This window comes from Melozone crissalis, unplaced genomic scaffold, assembly GCF_028551555.1.
Source record: "Melozone crissalis strain CALT ecotype California unplaced genomic scaffold, PUWL_Pcris_2 ptg000033l_1, whole genome shotgun sequence".
Taxonomy (NCBI): domain Eukaryota; kingdom Metazoa; phylum Chordata; class Aves; order Passeriformes; family Passerellidae; genus Melozone; species Melozone crissalis.
In genome coordinates this window covers 4,380,109-4,396,728 of record NW_026535811.1, presented here as the reverse complement: position 1 = coordinate 4,396,728, position 16,620 = coordinate 4,380,109, and the positions used below count along the sequence as shown (strand labels likewise).

At 40.5% G+C, this 16,620-nt stretch overlaps 1 protein-coding gene across 2 annotated transcripts in view; it reads left to right on the top strand.

The window, feature by feature from the left end:
• Positions 1 to 16,620, top strand: part of PTPRO (protein tyrosine phosphatase receptor type O) — a 140,124-nt gene that overhangs the window by 99,111 nt on the left and 24,393 nt on the right. For both annotated transcript variants that reach the window (XM_054282170.1, XM_054282171.1), the window contains exons 10-14: positions 593 to 704; positions 6,110 to 6,261; positions 9,180 to 9,300; positions 12,204 to 12,343; positions 15,260 to 15,392. In XM_054282170.1, the coding sequence (XP_054138145.1) occupies positions 593 to 704; positions 6,110 to 6,261; positions 9,180 to 9,300; positions 12,204 to 12,343; positions 15,260 to 15,392 (658 nt within the window). The remainder of the gene's footprint in view (positions 1 to 592; positions 705 to 6,109; positions 6,262 to 9,179; positions 9,301 to 12,203; positions 12,344 to 15,259; positions 15,393 to 16,620) is intronic.

Below are 16,620 nucleotides of genomic sequence, written 5' to 3'. Positions count from 1 at the left end.
CCCATGTCATGGGTAGGAATGATGAATCTGACTCCATGGTCTTAGAAGGCTAATTTATTATTTTATGATATTATAATAAATAATTATATATATATTATATATTATATATTATTATAATAATTATTACTATTATAATAATGTCCGTGATTTAATAATAATATTATAATAAATAATGCTGTACTAAACTATACTAGAGAAAGGATACTTACAGAAGGCTTAACAAGACACTAATGAAAAACTCATGATTCTCTCCAGAGCCTCGACACAGCTTGGGTGTGATTGACCATTAAGTTAAAACAATTCACATGTTGGATAAACAATCTCCAAACCACATTCCAAAGCAGCACAAACACAGGAGAAGCAATCAGATAATGATTGTTTTCATTTTTCTCTGAGGCTTCTCAGGAGAAGAAATCCTGGCAAAGGGATTTTTCAGAAAATATGACAGTGACAATTTCCACTGAAGGAAGGAATGGGAGCTCAGAACAATGAGTGTGGGCACTAGGCTTATAAATACTGTTGTGTTTCAGAAGTCTGCCTCACACTGGTGAGTTCTCTCCTGAGCTGCTCTTTGTGTTTTGTCCCTTTACAGAGAATAGCCAACCTGCTGCCTGCTTGGTACTACAATTTCCGTGTCACCATGGTCACCTGGGGGGACCCAGAGCTGAGCTGCTGTGACAGCTCCACCATCAGCTTCATAACAGGTAACCAGGCAGCTGAAAACTCTGGGGGAGTGCTCCTGGGGGCAGAGGCACTGACCTGGGTGCTGTGTTTCTACCTACAGATATTTGCAAGTTAGGATATTTCTCATTTAAGTTTTTTGGATTTTTTTTTTTGTTTGGTTTTTTGGGTTTTTTTTTTTTAATTTTTTGTTGTTGCTGTTTGGTTGGTTGGGGTTTTTTTTTTTTGTTTTGGTTTGTTTTTTGCGAGTTGTTTTTGCTCATTTTGGTTTTGGTTTTTTGGTTTTGATTTTTTGGTTTTCTTTCTGTTTGGTTTGTTTTGGTATTTGGTTTTCTATTTTTCTGTTTTTAGGTCTCTGAGGACTGCTTTAAATGAACATATAAATGAATTTTTCCTATGCCCAGCATGGTACTTGACTGCTCTGTTGCAGTCCTCCATCAGCTGAGTGCATGGCTCCATTAAGGGCTAGAGTCCTGTTCCACTTTTACCACACCATACATTTGACATATGGAGAAGTTAATAGCTAAATTAGTAAACCTGAATTCATATGTTTCTTAATATTATCAAACACTTTTTCATTTATCTGCAATATTTCCAAGTGTTTTTTCCTCCTTCATCACCCTCCCATGTCAGAGCAGCACTGAGATGAGTGAGCTGACATAACCCCAGGGATTTCCCTCTTCCACTTGGGACCAGCCATGGATTTAACACACTCTGGCATCTCTTGGCAGATTCTTTGGATTTGGGTTTTCAATATGCCCAACAGATCAGCCACAGAGGGAGCAGCAAGAGAGAGGCCCTGTTAGCACCTTGCCATGCGCACATTATGGTCAGGCCAAAATCAGAGTTCTTCACTGATCATTTTGCTTTTAAGTGTCACTGTTTAATTCACCTTGCTGAAGTTGAGGTGACTGGAAGCAGTAAATAAATCAGTTTTACTGTGAGATGCAATGAAGTATACTTGCTCTTCCATCTTTAGGAATCAAATGAGAAGGAAAATCAGGGTGTAATGTCCCAGCCACTCACTCCAAAGCAGACACTAGCCCAGTCCCAGATTTTCTGTTTGCTGAGAGTCAGAGAATGCACCTGAAAAATTTACTGAATAAGACCAATTTTCAATGATGATTTACCCAAAGCCTGTGCCCCAGAGAGCCATGAGAGAAAAGCCAGCAGCATTTAAAGCTGTGGCTCCACTGAAACCCTCCCATGCTGAGATACCTGATCCAGGTTACTCTGCTGACAAATTCTGGCACTCCTCCAGTGTATCAGAGCTGGAGCCTCCTGAAGGGTCTCCAGGGATATTCCTTGTCCTTTGGCATCAATCAGCTTTTCTGCAGCACTGTAAGGAAGCAATTTTCCAGCTGGTTGGTTGCTGTATGAGGGAAAAAATGTCTTTTCCAACTGATTTGGGTACAAGGTCCAGCATTTTAGAGTGAAAGTGTTCCAGTGGGACACTCACTTCAGTATTGTATCTCTAGAAACCTGCAGCAGAAATGAGGGAGATCAAGGGTCTTCAAAAGGTAATCTGGCACCAGTACCAATCTGGATCTCTGTGTGATGACAGGAAAGATTGCTACTGCTCCTAAATGAAAAATTTATCAACTGCTTAACCAGCAGATGCAGACAAAATCAGAAATGGATGAGCCTCTAAATATCATCCATTTGTGATTGGCAAAACCTCTCTCAGAGAAGGTCATCTGGTCTTCAGTGAAAATATCCAACTGGAATGTTGTATCAATGGTTAATTTCTCTTATTCTCAATGGTTTATACCCCCTGTTTCTGATCTGAATTTTTTTGTTTTTGATATCCAGTCCAAAATATTTGTTACACTTTTATCTTACTGATTGAAGAGATACAAACCCTTTTTCTTTTAGTCTCTATACAGAATTTAGTTTGGTTTTTTTCTGTTAATAAATTGCTTCCATTGATCTCTTCAGGTTCTCTCACTTTTAGGTGTTTTCCCATGTTAGTTTTTTCCCCCACTCTGCCTCTCTAATTTTTACTGTCTTTGCTAAAGTACATAAAAACCAAAAGTGTAATATCAACCTGCTGAATATTCCTATAGAGGCACAATCATCTCCCTATTCAAAGCTCTCCTCTGTGTGTGCCTCTAAATGATTGCATTTCCTGCATCATCACACTGGAGGTCTGTGTTGATTTACTTCTATTTTAAGGCTCCCAACAGAATTGATCATTTGTTGTCTACATGCTATTTTTCCAACAGACCTGGCACTTTGAAATTCACTTTTTTTGAGCAGGCCCAGCACAGGGGGCAATATTTCCAAGCTCAGCCCTGTCCAAGTCCTGCTCTCCTCTGCCAGTTCCATGCTCCTTGCATGGTTCATCAGCCCTGCTTTTCCTTTCAGGGTATTGATGAAAATGTTGAATAGCAATGAGGCATTAAAATCACACTGTGATTTTAAGTGAAGAGCCCTGACAAAGAAAGCTGATTTGGTCAAATTGGAAGCACTTACCAATAGATGGTCAGCGCTGAATGTGAGCATTAAATGCACTCCTGTCCTCTGATTGCCTTATTACTTGTAATCTTTTCAGCTTTGCCCAGGAGCTGCAGCCAGGCTGGCTTGTGAGGCTTGCCAGTTTGTCATTTCTGCAGGTTTGAAAAGTTTGTCCCCAGTAGGTGCTGCCTTTTCACAGCTTTAAGCCACCAGGGGACTGAGAGTTCTTTCTCAGCCTCTTCCCTCCCAGAGAGGGAGCAGATGGTTTTATGGAGCACTTGGTCCCTTTCTGCACCATTTTGAACAATTCCACCTCCCCTGCACAGGTTGACAGGAATTAAAAAGAACAAACAAACAGAAAAAAAACCCCAAAATGCCAAAAAGACCCTGTATTTTAAAAATACTGGAGGGGAAGTTTTGTAGGCTTGGCAGTGCACCATCTGTCAGCTCTTCTGTGTATAACTGGAGAGCCAAGCTCCACACCTGGAGCATGAGCTTGAGTTTCAGAAACAGAGCAGAAGCTCAGCTGGGAGTTTGAGGATGGAGCTTGCAGGGAGCTCAGAGCAGACATTCCCTAAAGCAGGATCCCACTGCTCCTGGGGAGGCTGGGGCTGTGCTGAGCTCAGGACTGGGGTGATGAGAGGGAGCTCTCTCCCACAGCTACAGAGAGGAGATTTGGGGGATCCAAGAGACTTATCAGAAGCAGCATTTGTCCTCCCAGCTCCTGTTTTACTCAGGCAGGGATGGTGGCACTGTCAGGGTTGCTGTGGTGACTAATGAGTTTTTAATGCCACCTGCTGTAAACAGCTGGATTTAAAACAACCACAGGCAAAGGCTCTTTGGGCCACCAGCATTTGCTTTTTGCAGTGAGGATGCTGTTATCTTTGGAGAAGCAGAATGAGTGAGAAAGAAAGATAGACTCTGGGTGCTGCTGGCTGCCTGTTGGTCCCATGGGTTCTTCCAGATGTCACACTGGTCCAGGTCAACATCAAGGTGTGACTTCCCACAGCCTCCCTGTGCTCCCCAGAACCTTGTGCTGGGTCACACCAGGCCTGGCCCTTGGTCCCATTTGACATATCCTGGAAATTCACTGCCATGAAAGCATACCATCAATAAAAAGGTGCAGGGGGAAATAATTATTTGTGTATGAGATTCATGGCCTAAAACTGCAAGGATGCACAGGGATGGGCTGGGAACTTTAAAAATTAAAAACACTGCTACAAGGATTTTATACTAAATCTCCTCAGCAGCATAAAATGATATTTTCAAGATTAATTCTGGAGAATAGTCTTACTAAACCTTTCTAAAGGGCCCTAAATTGTCTATGCATTGCTTTTGCTGCCTTCCTCAGCGATTGCTTCAGTGAAGTCTCAGTGCCAAAGTGGAAGGAGCCTTTGTGAAAGCAGCAGTGACATCTTGTGGCCCTTTCCAAGAGATCTGATCTCCATCCTGCATTCCCTGGCACCCAGGGCTGAGCTCCTGTCACCTGCCCTGGCACAAACACACTAGACACAGCAGCAGAGGAAGACCAGGCCGTTCACACCATTTTCCCCACTGTGCTCCTCAAAATTCCCCTGTAGTATCCAAATTATCCTACTCATATCTCCTTGGGAGGGGGTTGAGATCTTCACTGATTGAGATTTTCACTTTTGGGTCTCCACTCACTATAAATTTAACTCTTCTCTGGACTCCTTCACCTTTGAATCAGGCAATCAGGGTGAGCTGTGCTCCCTCTCCAGTTAATGGAGAGGCACCTCCCTCTGAGAGGGAATCTTTGTCTGAAACCCCAATTTTAGTGTTATTTTGGAGGTTTTAGGGTTGTTCTGGAGGTTGCTGTCTTTCTGGAGGTCACAGCTGATGAGAGAGCAGCTGGGGAAGGTGGCTGAGTCCCAGTTCCTGGGGTTGTTGGAAGAGCATGTGGATGTGGAGCTGAGGGACATGGTTTGGTGGTAGATGTGGCAGTGCTGGGTTAAGGATTGGTTGAGGTCTTCACTGACTGAGATTTTCCCTGATTGAGATTTTCACTTTTGTGTCTCCACACACTATTAATTTAACTCTTCTCTGGGCTCCTGCACCTTTGAATCAGGCAATCAGGGTGAGCTGTGCTCCCTCTCCAGTTAATGGAGAGGCACTTCCCTCTGAGAGGGAATCTTTGTCTGAAACCCCAATTTTAGTGTTATTTTGGAGGTTTTAGGGTTGTTCTGGAGGTTGCTGTCTTTCTGGAGGTCACAGCTGATGAGAGAGCCAGCAAGGGAGGATGACCGAGTCCCAGTTTAAAGTCCATGTGGATGTGGAGCTGAGGGACCTGGTTCAGAGGTGGATGTGGCAGTGCTGGGTTAAGGATTGGTCTCATTCTTTAAGGTCCTTTCCAGCAGGGGTGTCTCTATGTTATGTGGGCTGTAGAGAGAGCCTAGGACTTGCTGGCAGCTCCAGAGCATAAAAATCCCTCCTAACAGGGCTGTGATGGGGCCCTTTTTCCCTCCCTTCCACCCAGAGAACAAGGGTGGTCATAACTTCTCATGCAAAAGTTGTTCTTTGGAAATCTGCAGGGTTTGGGCTTTTCCTCCTAGAAAGATGCAAGCTCAGTGAAACGTATTTTTTTTCCTGTACAAAACCTATCAATGTAACAATTTATTATTTCTTTTCAATTCAGTGACACAATGAAGCAACATCTGAGGCTTTTGACTTGAATTTGGCTTAGAAATGAGACTCAAAAAAATTTTTTTATCTGCCGTAATTTTTTTTAAACTGAAAGATTGCAAAAAGAAGTGTATTTTCATTCTGATTATCTCCCAGGTTAAACAATGGTTTTCATATATTTCAGCCGGTGCTCAAATCGTTTTAAGGATGCTTTCCTGCTAGCTTTGTGATATTCTCCTCCTGACAGCATCCCTTGGCACAAGTTTATCACTGGATTTGCTAATCAGCTGTGTTAAACCCTGTCTGTAACACACTTGCCTTCTTCCTTCAGCACCAGTGGCACCCAAAATTACCTCTGTGGAATATTACAACCACCTCCTGTACGTCACCTGGACCTATGGAGGAGATGGCCCTGACCTTTCTCATTCCAGGATGCTGCACTGGATGGTCGTTGCAGAAGGAAAGAAAAAAATCAAGAAGAGTGTAAGTACCAGTGTGGAAAGTGGGTGGTGTTCATTTCTTTGAGGATTTTTTTCCTCTTTTTTCTTTCTTTTTTTCTTTTTTTTTTGGTAGGCTTTTGTTTACTTGGTTTGTTTTCCTGAGTTGTTAATTCAGTAAAACTTGGACAACTCTGATAGCTTTGTATTATATATTATATGTTATGTATTATATATTATGTCATATATTATACATTATACATTATATGTTTTATATAGTATATATTATATGTCATATGTCTTATGTTATATGTTATGTAGTTATCAGAGTTGTCAAAGTTTTTCTGAGTTAACAACTATACATATATATAATGTATATATATTTTTATATTAGATATATATTTAATATATTGTATTATATATTTTATATATAATATTATATATTCTATATGTAACTTAGTTATGTAACTTTGATTACTAAGTTCCAGCAAGTTTGGTGGAAGCCAGTAAAAGTTACATCCCAGTGTTAGATCACTTTGAAAGACTTGAGTTCTCAAAACAGTCAGTGGACAAAGTGTTTCTGTAGCAATCCAGTGAAGGTGTTGATAATTTATGTAATTTTAAAAGAGCTTAAAAACTTCTCAGCGTCAGACAGTAAAACATAAAGAGTATTCTTAAATATAGGTATGGTATTTTTCACTTTTGTTTATTAATAAACAGAGTAAGCTACTGTCTGAGGTTTTTTGTTTGTTATAGTACTGTCATGTCCCATTTTCTGACTTTGTCTTCATAAATTCTTTATTTTCTTTATTTTATGTTTGAATATGAGTTACATTAATTGAAGGGATGAGGATTTCACCCAGAGTGTGTTCACTTAGAAAAATTGCTAGATGCTAAGCTGTGCTCTTGGTACATTCTCTCGAACATTTGGAAAATTGGAAGTGTATTTTCAGCAGAAGTGCCCAGTGATCACTGATTTTCATGTGGATTTATGTGGAACATCCTAGCTTTCATCAGATTCCTTGTGGTTACAAGAGTGCACCCATCTGCAGCCTGTTGCAGCATGAATCTGATTATATGATGAGGAGAATTGATAACCTTTCTGAGCAGCAGGAGCTTTTAGGATTTGGATCCTTACTTCAGACAAGGAATAAAATTAGATTTTAATTTTTGTCCTACAAATAAAATATTCTATCAATTGAATTCCAAAACAAAAAAATATTCACAATTATATCCCTCTCTTCTCTTCCTTCAAAAAGTCATGTTTTCTGTAATCTTATTGTTCTTTCAAGAAAAATCTGATTTCTTTACCATCCAACTTCATTGAATGCAAAAATTGTAGATTAAATATAAAATAAACATTTAATATGAAAGTTTAAATAAATGAAACCCAAAATTGAATATGTAATTTTAGATTAAACAAGATATTAAAAGTAGAGGGTATCCACAATATAGAATATCTATAAATAAAACTTTATAAAAACTTTAGGGATGTCTTTATAAATGTTTGTCTTTATATTCCTTGTAAGACAAGGGAACCCAGAGGGTATTCTTTAGGAAAATCCTGCAATAAGCTACCTATTTATAGCTGACTTTTATGGTTCTGTTCATATGGATAAAATTTGGGTACCTGCCTGCAGGCATCAGGGCACCTGTTCCCCCAAGCTCTGTTAGTCACTTCCAGGAACTTTTTTCTTTAAAACTCATACTATATTGTAATATCATTATATGATTTTATTATGATTGCTAATATGGTTGTTTTTCTTGTGGCATTATTGAAATAAATAGGTAACACTGTCAGATGATGCTGACTTTTTCTTCCTACTCCCTGTGTGTTTCCCAAGTCTCCACAGAAGTTGGTCAGTTTTTAGAGAAGTGATGAAAATTACGTGCAAAGCCCTGTTGGTCTTTATTCAGAACTGTCAGTTTCTCTTCCATCTGAAAGCTTCAGCCTGAGAATTAAGTGACTTTGAAAACCAGCATGAGATTCCTGGATGGGCTCTTTATATATAGTCCAGAAGTGCTCTGAAAACAATTCCCAGTTCTGCATCCTTCTCCATGACTCTGGAGAAATGGGAAGATTACTCTAAAATAAAAGGAAGAAGTTATTCTCAGTCTTTTGAGACTCAGCTCAGTTTAGGATCTGGTTTCAAACTTGCAGATGATTGAAGTCAGACCCTGAGACCTCTTGTCAAGTTAACAGGTCTCCAAGAGGTGTTAGCCTTGCCCAGATGGATTTAATTTTCAGGTCAGTAGGATGCATAAAGGCTTGCTTACACATGGCCTGTGTGCTCTTCTTTGAGGTGTCTGACCTGATTTAAATTCCTCTAAAAATTGCAATGGACTCAAGTCCATGGCTTCTTTAGCATTTTGCACAACTGGAGAAATCTAGATGCTCTCAGTGGTGTGAGGGAGAATTTCTTTTTTCCTTACATTTCCACTGGTCACACAGAAAGTGCAGCCTAAAATTGTCTTTTCTTTTGCATTGTGCTAATCTGGTATCATGGTTGGTGGGAACTGGTTGATGTCACCTGTTGCCCTGTTTTTTTAAGTTTTTCTAAGCCTTCTGATGTTTACATTGTTGTAATGAACTTTCTCACACACTTCATGTAATTAAGTTATTGTTTTGCATTCTTTTATGGAGGAGGAGAAATTTGATGGACTTTTGGCTTGTCCAGTGTCATCGGAGAGGTGGCACTGACATTCTCCAATCCACTGTCACTTTTGGACATCTGTAAATGTTGGAGCCAAAAATTAAAATTTCTCCTTTTACCTTGAGAGGGCTGCGTGTGCGCGTCGTGTTATTTTGTGTCCTGTAGTGACAGTAACCAGTCTGGAGCACACAGAAGGCATCTGCTGTGGTGCACAGGAATTTCTCAGTAGTGTTTTGAGTGACCAGGTCAATTTTAGGAGTCAGTTGTGTGGTTTGCGTCGTGTTTAAGGTGGTGTCTCTTGATTGCCCAGGTAACGCGCAATGTGATGACTGCAGTGCTCAGCTTGCCTCCAGGGGACATCTACAACCTCTCCGTGACTGCTTGCACTGAAAGAGGCAGCAACACGTCCATGCCCCAACTTGTGAAATTGGGTAAGAACTGCTTGTTTGTACATTATTGACTCACCCCACTCGTTTGACTGTAAAGTGACTCTGGCAGCACCTTCCTTATTTCAGTTTTGTTCCTCTGAGCCCATTTCTCTTGCAAAGCTGTAATTTTCACCTCACCTTGCTGTGAAGATTGTCTCATGCCTGTGTGTGAAGCTAATGTCCTAAAATTGTTTTGCTCAAGAGGAGCAAGAGTGACAAAATTTGACTGTAAGTGGGAGAGTGGAAATCCGTTAGTGCCTTGCTGAGAGAACAAGCCAACTTCATAGGTGTCTGCCTAAGGTCTTGAACACATGTAGTGTTTGAGGATGGCAACTCAGGCTTCACAGATGAACTTTTCAATAAATAGCAGAACCTTCCTTTCTACCTTTCTGTTTCTGACAAGCCTATTTCTACACCTCTCTGCCACTTGGTCTGCTTTCCTGCCTCCCCTCTTCTCTCCCTGCACATCTGCAAAGTCTTTCAACACCAAAAACTTACCCTTAAATACAAATTAATGACAGCACTCTTTATAAAAATAGTCAGATTTGTGGATGTGGACCCCAGCTTCATTTTGAGAGAAATATATGGAATATACTCATAGAAACAAAAGAAAACTTGAGAGTTTGATCCTTAATGTAAGAGTTTCAAATATAACTTTCTACCTAATATCTTTCTTTACTTGAGAGGAAGATGGGACACTGCACCATTGGACCTTAAGAAATTTTAGTTCTCTTTTGAATGTATGTGGAGTTGTTGAGCCCTAGCTACCTAAAATACTGAATTTTCCAAATGTGCCAAACTGCTTTTACAGGAGTTAGCTCCACTGAGAAGGTGGGTAAGGAAGAGTTTGTAATTTCAGGGAGGATTATCTTCTCTACATGAATAATAATCCTTTTATGAGTCACTGCAAGAGAAGTGAATTTAAAGGACCCTATAATTTCTAATGGGATTAGAGGTCTAAAAAACAACCATTGTCCATTTATGTTTCCCAGCATTCTTACTGTGCTGAGGCAAACAGTACAGACACAACAATCTGAAGTTCTTGCAGGTCTTCTTACCAAAGGCAATATTTGAAAGAAGCAGGCAAATTCCATGTTTTCTTTGCCCTGTGCAAACCACATCCACTGTTTTCCCCATGCCTCGTGGCTTTGCAGTTCCTTGTGTGTATTTGCTCAGCCACTGAGTGGGTCAATGTGTGGGGTGAGTATTTCTCCCTGCTACCACTGTCCAGATGTTTTAGGGTGGTATTTCAAGACACCAGCTAGCTTTATCTTTCAGACAGACCCACAAGCCTTATTCATGTTGTACACCCTGCAGCACAGCTGTATCTTCCTCTTCTTTCCTTGTGGATGGGCACTCTTACTGAAATTGGGTGAATATTTTGCCCTTCAGTGTTAACAAAAGAGAAGGTGGAATGAATTCCATTTCAATTAATCCCTTCTTTGAGTGTGGTGTTTTTTTATTGGATTGAGTTTGATTTTTTTTTTTCCCCTTTATGATGTTTGAACTTTGAATAGACAAAAGTGAGGATGTTTTGCCAGAGGTTTTCCCTCTCTGTGTTTCTGAGGGGAGCAATGGGAGTTGTAATTAGCAGTAGTGGAAACTGACTCCAAGTGATAGACGACTCAGCACTTGGCAGTCACTTAAGCATTCCTGCCAAATGTTCTTCCCTCCACGATGTTTGCTTCATCCTGGCAGCTTTCCACCTGCAGAAAAATCAAGCCATTTGCTGGAAGCAAAAGGAGGATTTGCTTGGGACGCTGCCCAAATGCAAAACTCGTATTTTAATTGAAGTCATTTTTTTACCTGGAGTGAGGGATGGAATGTGTTTCTGAGTCCAAGAGCAGATATATGTGTGCAATTATGGGAGAGGGACACTTTCCTGCGTAGCTCTGGGACAATGTGTGCACTGCAAGCCCCGTGACACACGTGAAAGTCCAACTCTTTCCATAATGCCAATATGGCTTGGGCAGACTCCAACCCCAGAACACAGATCTGATTGTTTCAGGATCGGATACGTCTCCAAAATGTCTATAACTACTTGAGCAAGTCCCTCGTGCCAAGGTTCCTGCGACAGCATCTCCCAGAATGAGGATAACAATTTATTTGCGAAAGGAAAAAGAATCAATGCAGAATGTTCTTGTGCATCATTGTATGCAGCGTGTCAGAATCCCAAAATCGAGTCATTGTTTGAGAATTACAGCTTTAATTAAACATCCACGGAATAGGAGATCTGAACGCTGTGCAGAACAACTCAGAAATGTACAGCCCAAATTTTACATTCTCTGAAGGCAAAGCAGAAGAGCCCAGGAGGCTTGAGGTGTGGAAAGCTAGGGATTTCCAGTACCCATCATAGAAAGTCATCAGGATGAGTATCAGGATTAAACATAAAATAATTAAACAATTATTTTTGTTGGTTTTTTTTTAACTGGTAATTGGCTAAATATTTTCTCTGCTGCACTTAAAGGAACCTAGGCAACCTTTGCTTGTGGGAAGCTGCTTCTTTATAATCTCCTGGTCAGGCTTTTGAAAGAAAAGCCTTCTCAGGCCAAAAGTGCTGCTAACAGGTGGATCTTCTCTGAAAGAGTTCCTGCTAACATTGTTCTATTAATAGAATCCACAGATCATCCTCAAACAAGGGCTCTGCTGAAAAGGGAAGTGAAGTAATTATCCATCTGTCCAAATAGAGAACGGTTTAAATAGAGAAGAAAAACCAACACACTTCATCATCTTCCCATTTTACAGGGGTAGTTTGTCATCATGAGAGGATTTACATTGGGAGGCTTTATCTGAAGGAAATGAAAGATAGCAGGGCATCAGGCATTGCTTTCAATTTTTTCATTTTTCTCAGTTGTCTGGAAACTTAAAGATAAGCTTAATGAAAGGAGATTTTTCTCTTACACCAGAACCAGCCCCTCCAAAATCACTGTTTGCTGTCAACAAGACTCAGACCTCTGTGACTCTGCTGTGGGTAGAAGAAGGAGTAGCTGATTTCTTTGAAGTCTACTGCCAGCAGGCTGGATCTGCCCAGGAAACAAAAGCCCAGGTATGTGTCTCTTCTTTGGTGTCTTCATCCCAGAATTAAACTTGAAAAGCTAAACTACTAAAGCTGTGCTTCAAATACTAAAATATTTTCATTGTTTTGCAATGTTAAGGTTGGCCTCTGTCTTATTGATGAGGCTATGTGACTGGTTGGAGAGAAATTGTGGGCATCCAACAGTGCCAGTGGAATTGACTCTGATGCACTGTGCAAAAGCAAAATCTAACAGGCCACAAAACTAAGGGAATGCCAATGAGCAAGAAGGGAAAATTGGTCAGGTACCTTCATAAGGAATGGGGAAAACAGACATATTAAATGCCATAAGATTTCTGATGCATTATTTAATTATTTCTGGAATACTTTATTCCTGGTTTTGAGATCTGTTAACTGAAGTTCAATTCCTTGCGATTCCAAGAGTACCTTTATGCAAATGTGGCTGCTCCTCATGCATTTTATATTATTTTTACCTCAGGGTATTCTGTTCAAGACCCACCTCCTGAGCCTCACATATTAACCTCCTTTTCTCTCTGTCCAGTCAGGTACCTGTGCTCAGCAGCAAATTTAAATATAAAGTATTTAAATGGGTGATGCTGTTCAGTGAAAAACAGAGAGCAGTAGTAGTTTTAATTCCTTGGCATTCAGTGCTGTGCATCATGTGAGGTTTACTTTGTGCTTTAGCTGATGGTATAATGAATCACACTGATTACATGCCACAAACCATTATTCTCATGTGCACTGTGACACATAATGGGGAATCATTGAAAAAGAAGTGAAAAATTACCTACTTAAACTACTGATTAACACGTGTAAAAGACCTGCACACTCTTAAATCCTATGGAAGATCAATCTGAATTATTTAATATTCTTTTAAAATTGAGACAGACAATGACTAAAGTGAAAAAAAAATTATTACATGCACTTTAATCTTTTGGATCATTTAGATTCCACCTCTAAATTCCTGCTTTTTCATGCTGAATAGCAAAGGTCCCGAAGTCTTGTATTTGTGGGGTTCCCAAACGAAGGAAGGAATGATGAATCTGACTCCATGTTCTCAGAAGGCTAATTTATTATTTTATGATACTATTATATAAAAGAATACTACACTAAACTATACTAAAGAATACTGAAAGGATACAGACAGAATGCTAAAAAGGTAATAATGAAAACTCATGTCTCCTTCCAGAGTCCCGACACAGCTTGGCACTGATTGGCCAAAGAGTGTAAAAAATTCATATGAAACGATCACCTGTGGATAAACAATCTCCAAACACATTCCAAAGCAGCAAAACACAGGAGAAGCAAATGAGATAATATTGTTTTCCTTTTTCTCTGAGACTTCTCAGCTTCCCAGGAGAAAATCCTGAACAAAGAGATTTTTCAGAAAATATGATGGTGACAGTGAAGTCATTATCATCACTTACCAGAGATTCAAAATAGTGATGGGATCAGGCAAGGAAAGTACCAGAGCATTTCCAACTTCAGAGTTCAGAGCAGATCTGTTTTAAGAACATCAGGAAAAGACTGCTACATCTGGCAGATGCTTCAGTGGGTGTCTCATTGTTGACAGGAACATCTGGCACTGGATAATGCAGAGATTGTCAGCTCACTCCTCATTAGATTCATCATTCTCTTTTCTGTCTTCATGAAAAACTGGGAAGGGCTCCTTTCTGAACTGTAAAAAGGGATGCTTTCCAAATAGGCTGCTGGTGAAAATTGTTTGTGATTTTCCATGCTAGTTACATGAGCATTTTTGTCCCTTCCCTGCATCTTTAAATCAGTGAAATGAAAAGCAACAGCTTTCCAATTTTGAACATCTTGGATTTGAGTCGACTAATTTAAATTTCCCAGAGGGGAAAATGGAAACATGCAACCAAGTATGATTGCCAAAGTGTGGCTCCTCCTTTTAGCTCAGGCAATGAAAGTCTCCTCCTTTTACACTCATGTGATTTCATCTGCACAATGTACCTCAGAATTGCTCTGCAACAGGAGTTTAGGATTAGCCATGGCTACAACAGGCTCTTGGAAATATCCAGTGCTTGGGACTTGTTACAGCACCTTGCATTCCTCATCTGGAGGGGGTTCATTCATAAAACTTCTCCTTCTCTCCCTTCTAAACCACTGGCTCAGTGTCCCTGTTTTCACAAGTGCAACCGACCCCTGGTTCTGCTGGACTGTCCAGAAACAGAGACTTAAGGAACTCTTTTTTTAACTCAATGCATGTTCTTGCTGTGTTTGTTTTCTCTTGCTCTGTCAGCATTTAAAATCCACAAAAGGGTTCACAAGGGTCACAGTAATTAACACATTGTATGAATTGTTCTGCCATTGTTCTGCCAGCTAGAAAAACTGAAGCGTGGGGTGTTTGATTATAATTATTACAAAAGACTTTGCTCTAGCTTTTTCATCTTGGCCATTCAAAAGGGCTCACAGGTCTCCACACCCAGAGGCAGAGATTTCATGCATTCATACCAGAATTATGCTTTCATTCATGGCAGAGGTTGTGACTGCCTTGGCTATTCTTTGAATAAAAATAACTTGGTTTTCCTCCTACCTGCATGGCTTAGAAACCAGAGCTCATGAGCTGTGTCCACCTCTGGGATGTCCTGGAAGTCTCAGTGCTTTCCCCTAGCATTCATGTGCCTGATTAACTCACTCTGGACATGTGTCCTTCCCTCCCCAAAAGGCTCTGGAGTCCCTGGAGTGCTCTGGGGTGTTCCTGCAGCTGCATTCACCCCTGTTCCTCCCATTTTCTGCCAGACAATCTGCCTGCTGTCAAGGGCAGGCCCTAGTTGCCTTTCCTCTGTTTCAAAGTGCTGATTTCTTCCACCAGATCTAACTTTATCTGTCTAATACATGGAACACTGATTTTTACTCTTGCATTTATGGGAGAGACAAACTCCTGTGTGTTTTTCCTTGTGTCTGCAGGAACCTGTCACTGTCTCCTCACACGTTGTGACCATTTCCAGCCTGACCCCTGCCACCTCCTACAACTGCAGCGTGACCACCTTCAGCCACAACAGCCCCAGCATCCCCACCTTCATTGCAGTTTCCACCATGGGTAAGCAGCACTTCCCTGCTTTCTTCTTCTTCCTCATCAGCTACATCTGTTCCCCTGTTGTGTTTGCATTCCTCCAAATGAAGGAAGGAATGATGAATCTGACTCCATGTTCTCAGAAGGCTAATTTATTATTTTATTATACTATATTATATTAAAGAATGCTATACCAAACTATACTAAAGAATACAGAAAGGATACAGACAGAATGCTAAAAAGATAATAATGAAAACTTGTGACTCTTTTCAGAGTCCCAACACAGCTTGGCCCTGATTGGCCAAAGAATCAAAACAACTCAGAGCAGAATCCAATGAAACAATCACCTGTGGGTAAACAATCTCCAAACACATTCCACATGAACAAGACACAGGAGAAGCAAATGAGATAATTATTGTTTTCATTTCTCTCTGAGGCTTCTCAGCTTCCCAGGAGAAAAACCATGGGCAAAGGGATTTTTCAGAGAGTGTGAATGCCACATTTCCCCTTGCTTTCTAAAGCTGTTCTTTGTAATGCTGACCCCAAGGGTTGTTTGTGTCATGAAAAGGGTGCCAGGTATGGATGGGATGGGGGAGAAGCTTTGGGAAGCCCTTAGAAAAGGCCCCACTTGGAAAATATAAACTAGGGGCTCAGTTCTGGACTGGGTTTTAGAAATCAGGGATGGAGTTTGTGGTGCCAATACTAAACATCAGATTCAGTCAATAATAACATTGACTGCTTGATGATATTTATGGAAAAAAATGTTTTCTCAGGCAAGCCCAAACAACAGGAAAATCACATTCACAAGCTTTTAAGGCTTCCTGCAATCAGCAAAGAAGTAAGAGAGAGGAAAGGTCTCTGCAGGATCCTCAGCAGTCACAGCCAAAAGGGTCCTGAGGGAGGATCCCTGGGCATGCCATTTTCCAGAGTAATTAAGCAATTTCCACCCAGTATGTTGTAAATCCCCAGTTTATTATTTTGCTTCTGGGTCAGAAAAAGCATTGATTATTGTTGAAGAGTAACTTCAGAGTGGAAATGTGCTTTGGAGACATAGACGATGATGAATATCTGTATTTTGTATTACCTTCACCGTTTTCCCTTGTGTTATAAATGTCAGCTAAAGAGGAAAAAAATAATAAATCAGAACATGTTAAAGTCTAACAAAAATGCCAGGGTGAAGACAGTTCCCCAAAGAAATTTTCTAAGAGCAATAGCTACTCAAACTCTCCCCTTATCTCCTGTGGTAGATTTTTCT